Source organism: Dreissena polymorpha, chromosome 1 (genome assembly GCF_020536995.1).
Source record: "Dreissena polymorpha isolate Duluth1 chromosome 1, UMN_Dpol_1.0, whole genome shotgun sequence".
NCBI lineage: Eukaryota > Metazoa > Mollusca > Bivalvia > Myida > Dreissenidae > Dreissena > Dreissena polymorpha.
In genome coordinates this window covers 201,924,175-201,939,313 of record NC_068355.1, presented here as the reverse complement: position 1 = coordinate 201,939,313, position 15,139 = coordinate 201,924,175, and the positions used below count along the sequence as shown (strand labels likewise).

The 15,139-nt window shown below is 35.4% G+C and overlaps 1 protein-coding gene across 1 annotated transcript; it reads left to right on the top strand.

Annotated features, from left to right (window-relative positions):
• The first annotated feature begins 5,619 nt into the window (after positions 1 to 5,619).
• On the top strand, positions 5,620 to 14,164 carry LOC127864627 (uncharacterized). The gene is made up of 4 exons (XM_052404480.1): positions 5,620 to 6,605; positions 10,816 to 11,010; positions 11,531 to 11,767; positions 13,003 to 14,164. The coding sequence occupies exons 1-4, from the start codon at positions 6,509 to 6,511 to the stop codon at positions 13,587 to 13,589; spliced, it is 1,116 nt and encodes a 371-aa protein (XP_052260440.1). The 5' UTR covers positions 5,620 to 6,508; the 3' UTR covers positions 13,590 to 14,164.
• Positions 14,165 to 15,139: the final 975 nt, after the last annotated feature.

Sequence of the window (15,139 nt, the reverse complement as noted above, 5' to 3'; positions counted from 1 at the left end):
GTCCGTTTACTTGTCAATCATTATTCAAATTTAAAATAAAGTGTCATTTAAAACTTTAAATGTTAATACATTATATTTTTATAATCAAACACGATCATTTTTTTATTGAAATTAAATAGATTTATTAATTACATTATGTATGTTCTGATCATTTATTTTCAATAACAGATGCCTTTTAATTATTTTAACACCGATGCTTCAAGCTTTTTTAAATGTTGAAATCTAAAACGATCAACATATTCTTTGGGAAAATAAGATAAATATATACTTGATTCATTTATGCCCAGCGTCTAGAAAAAAGGCCTTGGCAAACAGCGCAGACCCAGATGATACGCCGCATGATGCGGCGTCTCATCGAGGTCTACGCTGTTTGCTTTAAGGAATTTCTGTAAGAAAAAATCTAAATATAGAAATAAATATACTAGACATCCCTTATTTTGGAAATAAATTGATCCAATTTAGAAGGATGGGAGAGTCCACTAGGCATTAATGGGTTAATTGAATGAGTTGGCTTTAACTTTTGAAAAAAAAAAACGCCGAAAGGGACGTAATTTTGAAGCATTACCTCAATATTATTCTGGCAGCGGTTACCGCCACTGTCTGATTATTTAAAACGCTATTTTACGACTAGTCAGGTTTTCACGTTTCGATTTATTATTTTTTACGCTCAAATTATTAACGGGCGTCAAACTACTGACTACTATGTGAATCACGAATTTATAGTAGAAATTAGGCCTCAAGAAAAAAAGATTAATATAAATATAAAAAGGTAATTAGCACAGATAGGAGTGGGCGACGTAAGATATGCTGAATCTAGATAGTTAAACGTTCAAAAGCTTCTCTCGTTCATGTTTATTGTAGATAATCATTAAATGAAGAAAAACATACACAGTCTATAACCAAAACCTACATTTGCTTGATTTGGCCGAACTACCGGAAATTGTATTTAAATATCTTACAATATTTCTTTTAAATACATGATCGTTTGTCTGTCCGTGTTTTTAAGTGGTCACTACATCATGTTTTAGTAACACTACAAATAATTATCGGTGGGTGTTGGTTTGAAACTACACTCTATTTGAAATGTTTAAAATGTCGCTGATTGAATATGAAATACGTATTCAATAGATTGATGCATTAAACAAAGATTTTTACTGTTTAACATGTTTGTGAACAACAGATGAACCAACATGTATATCGCACATAAATCTTTATAAAAAAAACTTCTTTTTTCAAAATAAATTTATTTATATCAGAATGGGAAAACTGTTGAAAGTTCCCATATATTTTCTACATCGTAGTAAATTTAATAAATACATCATGTAGAAAATATATTTAAAAAATAACATAATAATAAAACAAACATACAACTTAAAGATTCTTAAAAGCTAGTACCCGAACTTCAAATATTTATCTATGAATTGACACCTATTGTAGTAAATATTTTATTAGCCTAATTATTTCAGTCACTAAAATCCCATGCTTTTCACGTTTTACTGCGTTCTTTGTATTTCTTATCAGGTATGTAAACAGTGCTAATCTGTAATGTTCCATTATCATACAAGAGGGACATAAAATTTATTTGTAAATAACGTTAAATAAGGCAATGTAAATAGATCATAAATGTATTGTTAAGAATAGTATACCTTATTTTTGAATTTTCTAATTTAATATACAATTTATGATTAAGCACCATATCATTGCATCTATTTTTTAACGAGCCCTATATCAAATCGTAATATAACAATCAGACTAATTCATTTCAATGCTTTGACTTTTTCATTAATGTATCCAATTACAATCCACGAAGTTGATCTGTTATTTGGTTTACGGACAAAATGCGCTTAAAATAAAGTCATTTGTCTCAAAGTCCCTTTTTGCAAAACTGCACATATGAACAAAATATCTCGACAGGCTGAACTGTGGAAGGCGGAATAGGCACCCCAGTGAAAAAGTACAACGTCTATGATGTCCATCATTAAGAAAATTATGGACATGTTTGACCAATCCAGCATCAGCAATAATTGCTTAATGTTTCTTCCTCATATGTGCAATATATTGTTGTTATGATTTAGATCAATAATTATGATTGAATTATACAGGCAAAATTGAAGACTGAATGTGTCTTGTTCTATGAAAGCTGGTCATAATGCATGTGCGTAAAGTGTCTGTGTCGCCCCAGATTAGCCTGTGCAGTCCGCACAGGCTAATCAGGGACGACACTTTCCGCCTAAACTTGATTTTCGGTAAGGAGGGACTTCCTTGAAACAAAAAAAAAACATAAAAGCGGAAAGTGTCGTCCCTGATTAGCCTGTGCGGACTGCACATGAATTAAGCTCAGATTTCTCAGAACAGGACACGAATTATTGTCCATTAAACTCTGCGGGTGACAGTTATAATATGACTGATCGAGAGGTTTTATACTTTATTAAGATCTATAAAATAAAGTTGAATAACAATTGAGATGATTACATGTGCGGTAATATCAATACAGCAATGGTAAAGGTTGAAGAATTACTTGTAGTTTAACATTGTTTCGATGTATTTAACGCGTCGAATTACTGGGCTCACACTAAAATCGAACATAGGCACAAATTAGTTCCACGTTAACGTTTTCCTTCAAGTAAGCAATTTCAAACCCAAAATAAGAAGTACACTAAAAAATATCTTCTATTGAAGTATTCCAGTTACTCATTATAAATCATTTAAAATCAGTATGTACGGCCGAATACACCAAATCTTTTTATGACGTTCTGACAGTCCCTCTCGTGCACGATATGTGGACGGTTTGAAAGGTAAAAGACAAAAAAGCATGTGCTTCTAATTTGAACTAATATTGTTATCGATTAATTAATTAAAAAGCCATGTTAACATGGTGCAGGATCATGTGAATTTTGGGCTGTGCTTCATTTCATATAACTTCTTTTTCAAATAACTTTTTAAACAAGTTTTCGTAAGAATTGCAAGTAGTGCATACAAGACAGGTTATTTTGCTGCTTATGGCAATGTGAAATACATCAGAATTACTTTATTTAATAAGCATATGTTCTAGGACATTTTTTTATTTTTACTGCATACACGGTTAATGGCCGGTTATGTTTCACGCAACGTAAAATTTTGTCACCGATTTCAGACGTATTCAAGGATGTATTCCTATATCTTAAGATATCGGCACAAACTGCAAGAAAAACTGTCTTGTTTGCACTATAGATTTTTGCAAATGTATTTCAATAACTTGAGATATTTGCAAAAATAAAGTTCTTAACGGTGTGATTACATTATGTCCAACCCGTGTGTAAATCCCTGAAAACCCCGTGGATTCTGCACCCTGGTTAACAAGTGTGAAAATAATATAAGATGGTCTAAGCTCCAGAGCCATCAACAAGAGTGAAACTAATCCCTGTTAGCGTGTATATTCTGTTTTGTCAAGGGCATATCATTTAAAAATGTAGAGTTCACATAACGTTTGAAATAACAAGTAACTAAACACAGATTACTATCTTCGGATTTTCGCTGTGGATAGAGACTGATAAACATTTTTTCCGCCGAATGTCGAATGATCCAAATGGTGTTTGCTAATAGAAAAAATAACGCTGAATAGTTTCCGATTGCTAAATTATTTTTTTTTAAATATCATTTTAGGCAAATGTATTTCCTAAACCGAACTGTGATGTTACAATGCATAAATAGGTCAATAACACTTGAATTATAAAGAGGAGTACGCGATAAAAAATGAGCCTTGTTCTGATAAAACTGGGCTTAATGCATGTACGTAAAGTGTCATCTCAGATTAGCCTGTGCAGTCCGCACAGGCTAATCTGGAACGACACTTTCCGCCTAAACATGATTTTCGGTAAGGAGGGACTTCCTTGAAACTAAAAATACCATAAAAGCGGAAAGTGTCGTCCCTGATTAGCCTGTGCGGACTGCCCATGCTAATCTGGGACGACACTTCACGCACATGCATTAAGCCCAGTTTTCTCAGAACGTGGCTCAAATTGTTATGCATGTATACAGCACACGTTAAAGGCACTTTATGTAACTGCTTAACCTTTTAACTTATACCATTGATCATTAATCCGTCTTAAGTTATAAAGATTATCAAATATGCCATATTCAACACTCAACAATTATCTACATTTCCACCGTTTGGTTATCCAAGTTTCGACGTACATGATTTATGCGCTTGCAAAAAGACGTATCTTTTTTGGTTCGATGAACATTAAAATGAAAAAGTCAAATTGTCAATATTGGAAGATGTCTTAATACATTCATGTCATAAAGCAATTGGTTTAAGGTTATCTATATTTATTCAACTTCTTAGTTATTACACCATTCAGGCGAAAAGAAGCGACCGTATCTCGATTTTCCCCCCAAATATATTTGAGTCGTGTTCTGAGAAAACTGGGCTTAATGCATGTGCGTAAAGTGTCGTCCCAGTTTAGCCTGTGCAGTCCGCACAGGCTAATCAGGGACGACACTTTCCGCCTAAACTTGATTTTCGGTAAGGAGGGACTTCCTTGAAACTAAAATTACCATAAAAGCGGAAAGTGTCGTTCCCGATTAGTAAGCACAGGCTAATCTGGGACGTCACTTTACGCACATGCATTAAGCCCAGTTTTCTCAGAACGCGGCTCATTTATATATAAAATCAATATCACACTAAGTTGACTCAGTCAAAGTTGGACTCGCGTTTTTCGAACATACTTATAATTATACTATAAGTAAACCTTGCATTCATGCCAATCCACCTGACATAGTTTAATGTAAACAGTATTATTGACAAAACAAAGCAATTAACGGGGCTAAATAATAAAACATGGTTATAAAAGGTATCGTGTTTAAAAAGAATTTTGGATTTATTATATTTTATATTGAGTAGCAAGCTGAAATGAAGACTCCAAACCAGAAAAATAATAAAAACATGATATCATTAAACATAAATTAAACGTGAATTTGATAACATGTTATAAAACTCAAAAACGCATTAGCAGGAGACACATTCCTGTCACCACTTGCTGAATTTTCATTTAAAGCAAACCTTTCCTGATCCTTGTTAAAATAAAGAAAAATCTTTAACAGTTTGTGTAAACATAAAAGCTGACATACTCAATACAAGTTTCTACGGTAGGTATTTGGTTTGATTTAACAATTAACCCATTTATGCCTAGCGTCTCGAAAAAAGGCCTTAGCAAACAGCGTAGACCCAGATGGGACGCCGCATGATGCGGCGTTTCATCTGGGTCTGCGCTGTTTGCTTAAAGGAATTTCTGAAATAAATATTCTAAATATAGAAATAAATATACTAGATATCCCTAATTTTGGAAATAAATTGATCCAATTTAGAAGGATAAGAGAGTCCACTAGGCATAAATGGGTTAAAAGTCCTGCAAAGCGGTCGATAAACTGAAATAAACATGTTCACCGCTTATTACAAGAGATCATGTTTACACAAACGAAAGCAAAACGTATGCTTTTATTGAGATCTAAACTTTTGACGCAGTGAATGCCGCGAGGTCAAACTCATCGGGGGAATCATATTTCGTGAATACCGGTAATTATAGATAAGTATGTTTTCAATAATATACGTATGTTAACAATAGTAGAAGACCTCTGTCACGTTAACATTGAAAACATCCGAATACCCTACGTTAAATAGTTAAATAAGGTGTTCGAAATATCGATCAGCCAGTTAATATCGACGCAGCAAGCTTTTATTGCGTTCGCAATTTTATGCAAGGAATAAAATATCGCATTGCTTAATATGAGGTATTAGTTATAAAAGATCTTTTATGTAAACTGTTCTACTCTAAGCCAACCGCTGTTTATCTAGTGGAATATTGCAGAAATTGTCTAATGACCATGAACAAGGATATGGACTTATAATTTCTATTAGCTCACTGATTCTGTTCAAATCTCCATACAATTAGCACAGGGAATCGGCAGTTTAATGGAAGAACGACTGCGGTAAAGACTGATTTAAGTGACAAACTGACAAATTATTATTTAATCCTATCATTAAAATCAAGATATCGCTACGATTTATGAGGTAAATGGTGCTTCAAGCGCGGCAAACTTTCAATTGGTTCGATGCAGACTAAATTGTTTGCAAGGCAGAGTGATAATCGCGCCAAGAAATATTCCGTCAACTTTTCAACATTAACTCAACAGACGAGAAACAATCTGGGGACAACTAAAGGGACATAAAAGAGACGCTTGTAGGTCAATAAAAGATACCGTTGAAGACATAAAGTTTATCTGCAGAGAACGACTATCAATGCGAAGAAGACGTTCAGCAGTTCGATTATTTTAATACATATGCTTATTTCGTGGGACTAGATCATTTGGAAATAAGCAGTCATAAGAGAAGAATCGAAATTGATATTCAAGTGTATATTTGAGCGACCACGTATGCAGATATAGACGAAAAGATTGAGTGTCCGGACAAGGTACTTTCTTCTCTCTGATTTGAACTTTCTGAGTTTTGAAACAACCTAAATTGACGAAAATGTGGCACGACGAGCAGACGATAAACGGTCACGTGACCGACGACCCTGAGTACGAGGAGAAGGACGACTCGAGACCCTTCTTCCAGCGTAAGCCATGTGAGTGTCGTCTGTATATTATTTTTTTTTCAGCGTCGTTCTGCGAAAACTGGTCTTAATGCAGTGCCTAAAGCGTTGTAGTTCAGTTTGCACATGCTAATCGGGGACAAGACGTTGCGCCTTAATTGGATTTTTGTTTAGAGGACACTTCCTATAGACAAAACATTCCAATAAAGCGGAAAGTACGTCCCTGATCAGACTGTGCGGACTGCACTGCCTAATCTGGGGCGACACTTTAAGCACATGCAATAAGCCTAGTTTTCCCAGAACGCGACTCATTTACAAATACTCATGTGAAAGTGTTTACTTTTTTGTTAAACCTTCTTAGCGTTCTTTACAATTTCGTTCTGAGGTTCGCGCGTCCTTAAATGAGGCACCCCCACCCCACCACACCCAATGAAGTATGCATGTATTGTTCTTTATTCTTAATCGTGTAGGTTGCCGTTGGTTACAGGTTTTTATATGCTGATAAAGTTTCTTGAATATCACTATTCCTATATGTTTCTCTTTCTGGAACTTTTACTATGTTCTATTAACATTTCATTGTGATGTTCGGGCTTATTTAATCCTTATGCTTTGCGATGACAGTTTCAAGATGGCGGCCTTAACTGTATGATAATGTTGTATATTAGTTAAGTGTTAAGCGACTTAATGTTATTGACCATTGGTCAGTTATCATGCGTTAAAAAATTGGGACTTCGAATTTAACCTTCTGCCGCAGCCATCGTTTCAATGCTCTTTATTTATAGATCGGTTGTGTAATGATTACTTAATTTGATGGTACTAATTATGTATGCGTCATATACCCTTCAACATCAACCATGTGCATGTCGTCAGCCCCTGATGTGCTATTATTACATTTGATTTAGCTTTTGTTTCCTCCTTAACCGGCCACTAGAAAACTGTCCATAAAAGATTAAGTTCATTAAGAATGTATTTTGTTACGGTGTTGAATAAAAACACATAGCAGGTTGTTGTTTGTGGTGGTCTCCTTCAGCTTTTTCGATTGACTCATGAAGCTGGTAAAAAACTGTTTGAATATGATAATCGTATTTTAACGACTATTTTTCAATGTAAATTTTGTTACTTGAACATCACTTGCTTTAACGCATGTTTATTATCAGGCGCAGCATTTAACTTTTATTAGCAAATGAACAGCTCTTCAATGAAAGCGGTCAATACAACCTATTTTTAAAATATCGTCAAAGGCGAACTTGTCAAAATACTAGTATATGCAATATATGTCGTATGTAGTAAACAGTGTACATTTATAAAAATACTTTTTCGAAAGATGCGGGTTTTACCAGAACGAATGTAAAATGGATAAGAACAATGAGTAGTATGCTACAAGTAAATACACGATATGCTGTACAGGGCACTTATTAAGTTAGTGTGCATCGATGTACAACTACCCGAATTATCAATTTAATGTTTGTGTTTTGTTACTAGATATAAATTAAAACACGTACGGATTGTTCTCTAGTGTTTGCGTTATGGAGTAAAACTTAATGCGTAAACATTATCATATCTGATTGGCCAATTGCCTGATAAATCACATAACAAGGCCATGTTTTACCATTTAGTGTGTCTGTAGTTGTCAGTACTTCATAATAACTGTGTAAACAAGTACCGAATGCTAGTATACCTACATACGAAGTCGTTTGATCAATCTATTTTGGGAAGATTCTTTTAGTGATTCTATCAGATTAATTCCAACTGACTTATCTAGGAAACATTTGGGAAATCTTTTACTGCCACATTCATGTTTGATACCATATGTAATGTTATTTTAACGTGTAACAAGAAAAGTATTGATGCAAAGCATCAAAGGGCGTCGGAAATTTCAGTGTAAAAGGCACTCACTGAAGTTACATGGAACGATTTTTTTTCTACTGTAAATATTAATATATTGGCCAATTATTGTAAACAAAATAGAAAAAGATACTGGTATAACCATATCTATGATTTTGTGTTATAACCCCCAAATAACCATTATCTATGATGTTGTGTTATAACCCCCAAATAACCATTATCTATGATTTTGTGTTGTAACTCCCAAATAAAAACCCTGCTTCATCTTGTAAGCGTAATTTCATATTTTTCTCAACTTCAAGGGGAGATGATTCTGAACTTGTTCTTACGTTGCTCATTTACGATAAGGGTTGGGTACTCATTGATACGAAAACACTGTAAAAGTTTTCATGTGTTTACGACCCCCCCCCCCACCCTCTCACGCATATATTTCATGGGCATAATAAAAACAAAAAATGGTTACAATAAAACAGCATTTTTATTTAAACTAAAATGTCTACATCAAAACAAAAAGTTAACATAGAACACAAATAAAATAATTTTATTCTGCTGGGGCTCGAACCTTGGGCCTCTCACATGTGAAGCGAGCGTGTAACCACTACACTACGGAACCGCTTGAAAAATCACCTTCTAACTTAGATATTAATAAGCTATTAATAGTCGGTTTAAATGTAAACCCGGAAGTTTAAACGCTGGATAGTGAGCGGGGTTAAAGGTCCATACCAAAGGGTCCATACCACTGGCAAAATACGGGTCAGGCTTGCGGCCTTCTATATGTGGTTCTTAAAAAAAACCTGTGGGAGGACTTGATAGTAATGAAACTGGGGTGCTGATGGTGCTCCTCTTTCATGAGCGGCTGCTTCCTTTATCAAGACTCATTATTTCAATTAATAATACGTGTCGCGTTTCGCGCTCTATAGCGCCTTTATTAGTAACTTGGTGGTTGCTATGAGAGTGGAACAAAGAAGTTTTGTTTTTATACAAAACCAGAAAGTTTCACCGGTTCGCGTATTGGCCCAGTCCCTGTGATCTTTTATTAATTAAAAGAATTAGCTTTGCATTATTGGCAATAAATGTAAGACAACCACCATATTGCTTTGATATTGAAAGCCTCAAAGAAAGTGCACAGTTATTTAACAATGGAGAAAGCGTGTTAAGCGCAAAGGACGGTCGATTCCAATCGCTTCGTAACATATATTTACATAAAAACATTAATTATTAACATTATTTTCCTCATATAAGGCGTTTGAAACGGTTTGATTAATTACCAACGCAAAAGTGATAAACCGCTGCGAAGATAATTATAAAACCTGCACAAATAACGAACATGCAAGACTACATACGAACAATACAAAGGAAAACACCATGAATTAAGTAAGCACTTGTACCATGTGCATGACAATATTTTTTGCTGGAATATATTAGCCTCAAGCATGGCTAAGTCTTTTGAGCAAGAATAAGAACAAAAGAACAATAAGTTAAAATTAAAGTCCCTTCACAGGCAAATGTGAATCAAAAAGAATTTTCTCTGCTTTAGTTTTCCTGATTATATTTGAATTAAAAGATTCAGCTGAAAATAAACACATTTTCATATACGAAAGTGAGCAAATCATTCAAACTGAAATGCCAGATACAATTTACTAATAGTCTTAAGAACATGTAAGAGCGACGAAAATCTACCACTTAAGAAAACAACAACAGTAATAGCCCACTCAAGGTAGTAACCAAAAGTGGTCTCCCAATAAAATGGTCTTTAAAAACGACCATTACGGAAGAATGCGGACCTTCCATTTTAAATCTAAGTAGGATTGTCTCCTTTCGTCACGATGATTGCAACTTTTGTATCACTACACATAACGTGAGACGTGGAGTTAAATGAATGTTTCAATAACAAAAGTAAAATGGTAACTATCAGAGGGTACCCGGAAAAAAACCAACAACGGGAACAGTATGGGACTGTTGAACTATACTTACATGTACCGCACAGAACTGAACTCTCTTTTGAGTGGTATGTGTTTTAAGAGCTAAACTGATTCCTGGTGAGGCGATTTTCTTTCTGAAACCTCAAATTCCATACTTTTGTCATATAAAACAGTGTGTTTGTGTAATAGCCTGCATCAATTCAAACATTTAAGTTAGATTTCTTCCTAATAAGTGTTTACTTAATACTCAGTCAAAGTGTTACTTGGTAAATACGAGCGCTGACTCAATTTATTTACAAATTCCAGGCAATGAGGTAAAGTGAGTATCTACCGGAGCTTGTACCACGTCAAACCACACGATGAGCACGGCCATGCTCTAACAAACACTTCCCCATCGACACTTAACACTTGCTTTATGTTTAGTAAACATTTGCGCCTGTATCTCTTCGTCTTTAATGTCAATACGTTCATTCCAGGTGAGGTTGGCATCTACCTCAGCGTGTACCAGGCCAAACCTCACGAAGACAGCCATGGCCTTGAACACTACCTGCGTATGCACACAACGGAGTTGCTGTTTGACGAGTTTTGCAAGATTGGCACCGTGGACATAAGGGGCAAGTTTGAGGCCAGAAAAGTTCTTAACGAGATGTACATCGAGCGCTTTGAACCAGGTTTGTACTTTAACATGTGGTAATGTAATATTGCTTACGGCCAGTCCATCTGTCATAAAGATTGGGTAGATTTACAAAGTGCAGGTGGGTTTAGGTTACATGCTTCAAACAGAGTTGCTTATTTGAAATGTTGTTACACACGGCGGACTTATAAAAATATTAGTAAACAAACAAAAACTCATATGGCTTATGAAACTGACTTTCATTATTTTGGTCAGAATTTCAATGTTGACATTATTTGCAAGTAAATCATATTGTGTTCACCATAGAAAACTTATATGTACCAGTGCTCTTTTTTGCATAAGCTGTTATGCACAAATAACTTGTCACTTGATACGTTTATCGTGAGGGCCTGGAAGCCACGCACCCACTAAACACTTGCGTAAAAAAATAAGTTCCAACAATTTTCATACCTCCTATTTGTGACTTAGTCCGTGTCATCATTGATTCGCCGATGCACTGATTAAATTGATGATTGGTTCTTCGGCAAATTCAAACAAAGCTAACTATCGATATGCAGGAATCGTGCTGGCGGTGGGGTTCGAGACACTGGAGGCGTTGGACGATCTGTGGACGTACCACAGAGATGGCAATCTGAACGCGCTCATGCACGAGTTCCTGATCACCCCGCGTGTGTTGGAGGCGGCGGAGGTGGACAAGGTGATCATGGTAACCAAACTCTGGGACGACGAGTATGAGGCTTGTAAAGAGGAAATTGAGAACAAGACCAGAATGCGTGTGAACATTATCAACCGACGTGAGTTGTGTTTATTTTAACTCTTGGCCGAGTGTGACATTCAGCATGCCTTAAAACCGGTCTACACTGATTCTTTGCAAATACCGCTCCAAAGCGGTGGTCTCATTTTTACTCAAGTTTTTGTTGATTATTGTGTTGCATGTGATTGAAAACTTGTATATATAATTTCTAACTTGACTTTTGCAAAATACTAGAGGATGGGAAAAACAATATATCTCCTTATAATGTTTCTAATCATATGCCGATTATAATTGGCATTTTAATTTGTACTAAGTTCGTTTTTTATGTCCCCCACCACTATAGTGGGGGACATATTGTCTTTGCACTGTCTGTTGGTTTGTTGGTTTGTTGCTTTGTGTGTTTGTATGCCCCAACTTTAACATTTGCCATAACTTTTGCAATATTGAAGATAGCAACTTGATATTTGGCATGCATGTGTATCTCATGTAGCTGCACATTTTGAGTGGTGAAAGGTCAAGGTAAAGGTCATCCTTCAAGGTCAAAGGTCAAATATATAGCTTCAAAGCGGCGCAGAAGGGGACAAAGTGTTTCTGACAAACACATTTCTTGTTTATATATATAATATCAACCATATAAATAGAATCAACTAAAATAAATTGAATCAACTCAAATAAATTGAAACATGTAAAGTAAAGAACATAAATACTCAAAATCAACCAATATTTTGTAAAATAAAGTTAACACATAACAAATCAGTGTTCCTTATAGGAATAGCCGGAATTTCAACGATAAATGTGATATGGTAACTTATATTTAACGCGATACAAAATTCTCGTTTTTATTTTTTGTGCGACAATGTATTCCACGTTAATTACCCACGATATCCGAACCTTTACGAGCGAACGCGAGACTGGTCTCAGACAGCGTCGGTATAACGACTTATTCATAAGAACTACGTCTTGCTTCCGAAGCTGCCCGAAGCCAATCTCGCGTTCGCTCGTCAATGTTCGGATATAGGAGCCTGAAATTCACATGGGTTATATTGCCACACACACACAAACACAACGAGCATTTTGTATCGCGTTAAATCTATGTTACCACACCACATATAGCGTTGAAATTTCGGCTATTGCTATGTTGTATGTGTCAACTTTTTCTTCGAAAAAATATATAAAGTTTTTTTTTATTTTGAGTGTTTATGTGCTTTTAAGTGATGGAATCATGTGTTAAAATACGTTTTCCTTATCTAACATAACATTTCTTTATCATTGCAGCTGTCGATGTTAAGTTGGTGAAGAGACTTAAGAATTACCAGAGCGTTCTTGCAACTGAACTCTCTGCCATGAGAGATTTGGACAACGAGATGGAAATCAACCGAGACGAGTTCATGAACTGCGTCCGTAACGTATTACCAGTGGACATAGAGGTGATAAGAACGCTTGCGGAATTCGAAGCGATGGCAACTTCGACAAAAGCCAAGAAGATGTACAACAGAAACGTCCTAGATATGTATCTGAACATAATAAACAAGTTAAGGGACTATTATGATACCTTTGAAGCAGAGATCGTGACACCTTTCCTGCAGATCCACCGTGAATGCGAGAACGATAAGCAGCGAGACATCAAAGGGAAGATCATTGGTATGGTCCGAGGCATGCAGAAAATGCTGGATCCGGCAGGAGATCTGCGAAGCGTGATGCACGCCGAGACGGAGAGGATACTGATCCGGCGAGAGATTCCCATCTTTCTTGGGTTGCTGAGTCTGGTGCCGATTGGGGTGGAGCGCGTGGCGGACATAGACATAATGATTGACGAATATGCGCGGGAGTTTCAGATAGAGTTCAAAAAAGAGGACAAGTGATTGCATTTTCGTTGTTTTTGTTTTTTGTTGTTGTTTGTTTTGATATAATAATTGATGCAGATGTTCATTAGTGTAGACATTATAGTTAATTGGAGAAATCTTTTCAGGAATACTTCAAAATCATCACATAAACATATTAATATACATATAGATCAAGTATCTTAAGATAGGCGTATAATCTGCTATTGATCTTATATGTCATAGTTAGCTTTTTAGATGTTTAAATGTGTGATAAATAATAAATGCTACAGATAAAATCAGTAGAATAATATAATAGACATGTATTATACAATCTTAATTGGAAATTGTATACAATTTGTGATATTTAATATATATTTGAAATAGTTTACTAAATTCTGTTTTAAACGCTAAATATCGTGTCTTTTAATTAGGTTTCAATCGTTCGTTCTAGTGGGATTTACATCATCGACTTGGTAGTTTTTTTATCGATATGTACTGTTAATTGGTTTAAACAAATGTTGTCATGACATAACTTGAAATACATATGTACACTGAAACAAATGGATATTCTTGTAAAATAGGGCTTATTGTATTATATAAATATATATACCCTTTATCATGTTTTGGCTTTTCTGGTTTGTTATAATATTGCACTCTTGTTTATCAGTCGCAGATTTATTCAGTTGCCTTGTATACCCCATGCGTAAAAATGACGTTGGTCGTAAAAGGAAATAGCAAAACAATATCGGATAAATAGGTGTATGCTATTTCTCTACGTAATTGCATGATATACAAATAATCCTGAAATGTAAAAAAAATGTGTAAGTTTTCCGACTTATAAGTAAACCCCAACGGAATATCGCATAGCACGAATTCATGAACCAATCTGTGGAAGTGTCCCGAAAAAAATACCCATATTGCATCTGCTAAATGTTAAGTACGTTTGATGAATGCCTTATCAGGATAACCGCATATCATACACACGACTGCAGCAATACAGCATTTGTATTTGGGCAAAATTTCAAATATCAATATTGAAGTAATTATGTGCTATGTATTAGTTTCACACATTGCAACTGTGTCTGGAAGTTCATGAGGTCCTAAAGCGCTTGCCGCTTTGTGGCTGTGATATGTGAGGACCCGGAGTAAGTCTTAGACTCAAACCTAATGCATGTACAAGGCTAACGAAAGTTGTGTCGAATATTGAATTATAATTTAAATAGCTTCAATATCCAGCTTCTCACATTTAACATTGAAATTCCATGTTTTCTCTTGTGTTATGCTCTTTGGAAGAATAGAGTACCCTGAGGTACACTTATCTCTCATTTATAGTGACTACCAGCCAATCTCAATTTCGCAGAGAGTGTGAATCGTAAATGAATGGGTCGCGTAGATGAGAAGTGTGCGCACTGGGCCAACCATACAGCCAAAACATTAATGCTCCCGAAATGTAACACAATTCAACATTTCTGCTAGTCACCCCAAAGAAATCCGTCATCACAATCAATTTTTATGTTACTTTTAACGCTTAAAGAACTACCGTTTTTATCTAACAATTTTGTGATTTTCAAATAAGCCAACCACTAAAA

Coding starts and splice junctions, on each gene's coding strand:
- LOC127864627 (XM_052404480.1), top strand. CDS start 6,509: ATGTGGCACGACGAGCAGACGATAAACGGTCACGTGACCGACGACCCT. Junction 6,606..10,815: donor CTTCTTCCAGCGTAAGCCAT/GTGAGTGTCGTC, acceptor CGTTCATTCCAG/GTGAGGTTGGCATCTACCTC. Junction 11,768..13,002: donor TGTGAACATTATCAACCGAC/GTGAGTTGTGTT, acceptor TTATCATTGCAG/CTGTCGATGTTAAGTTGGTG.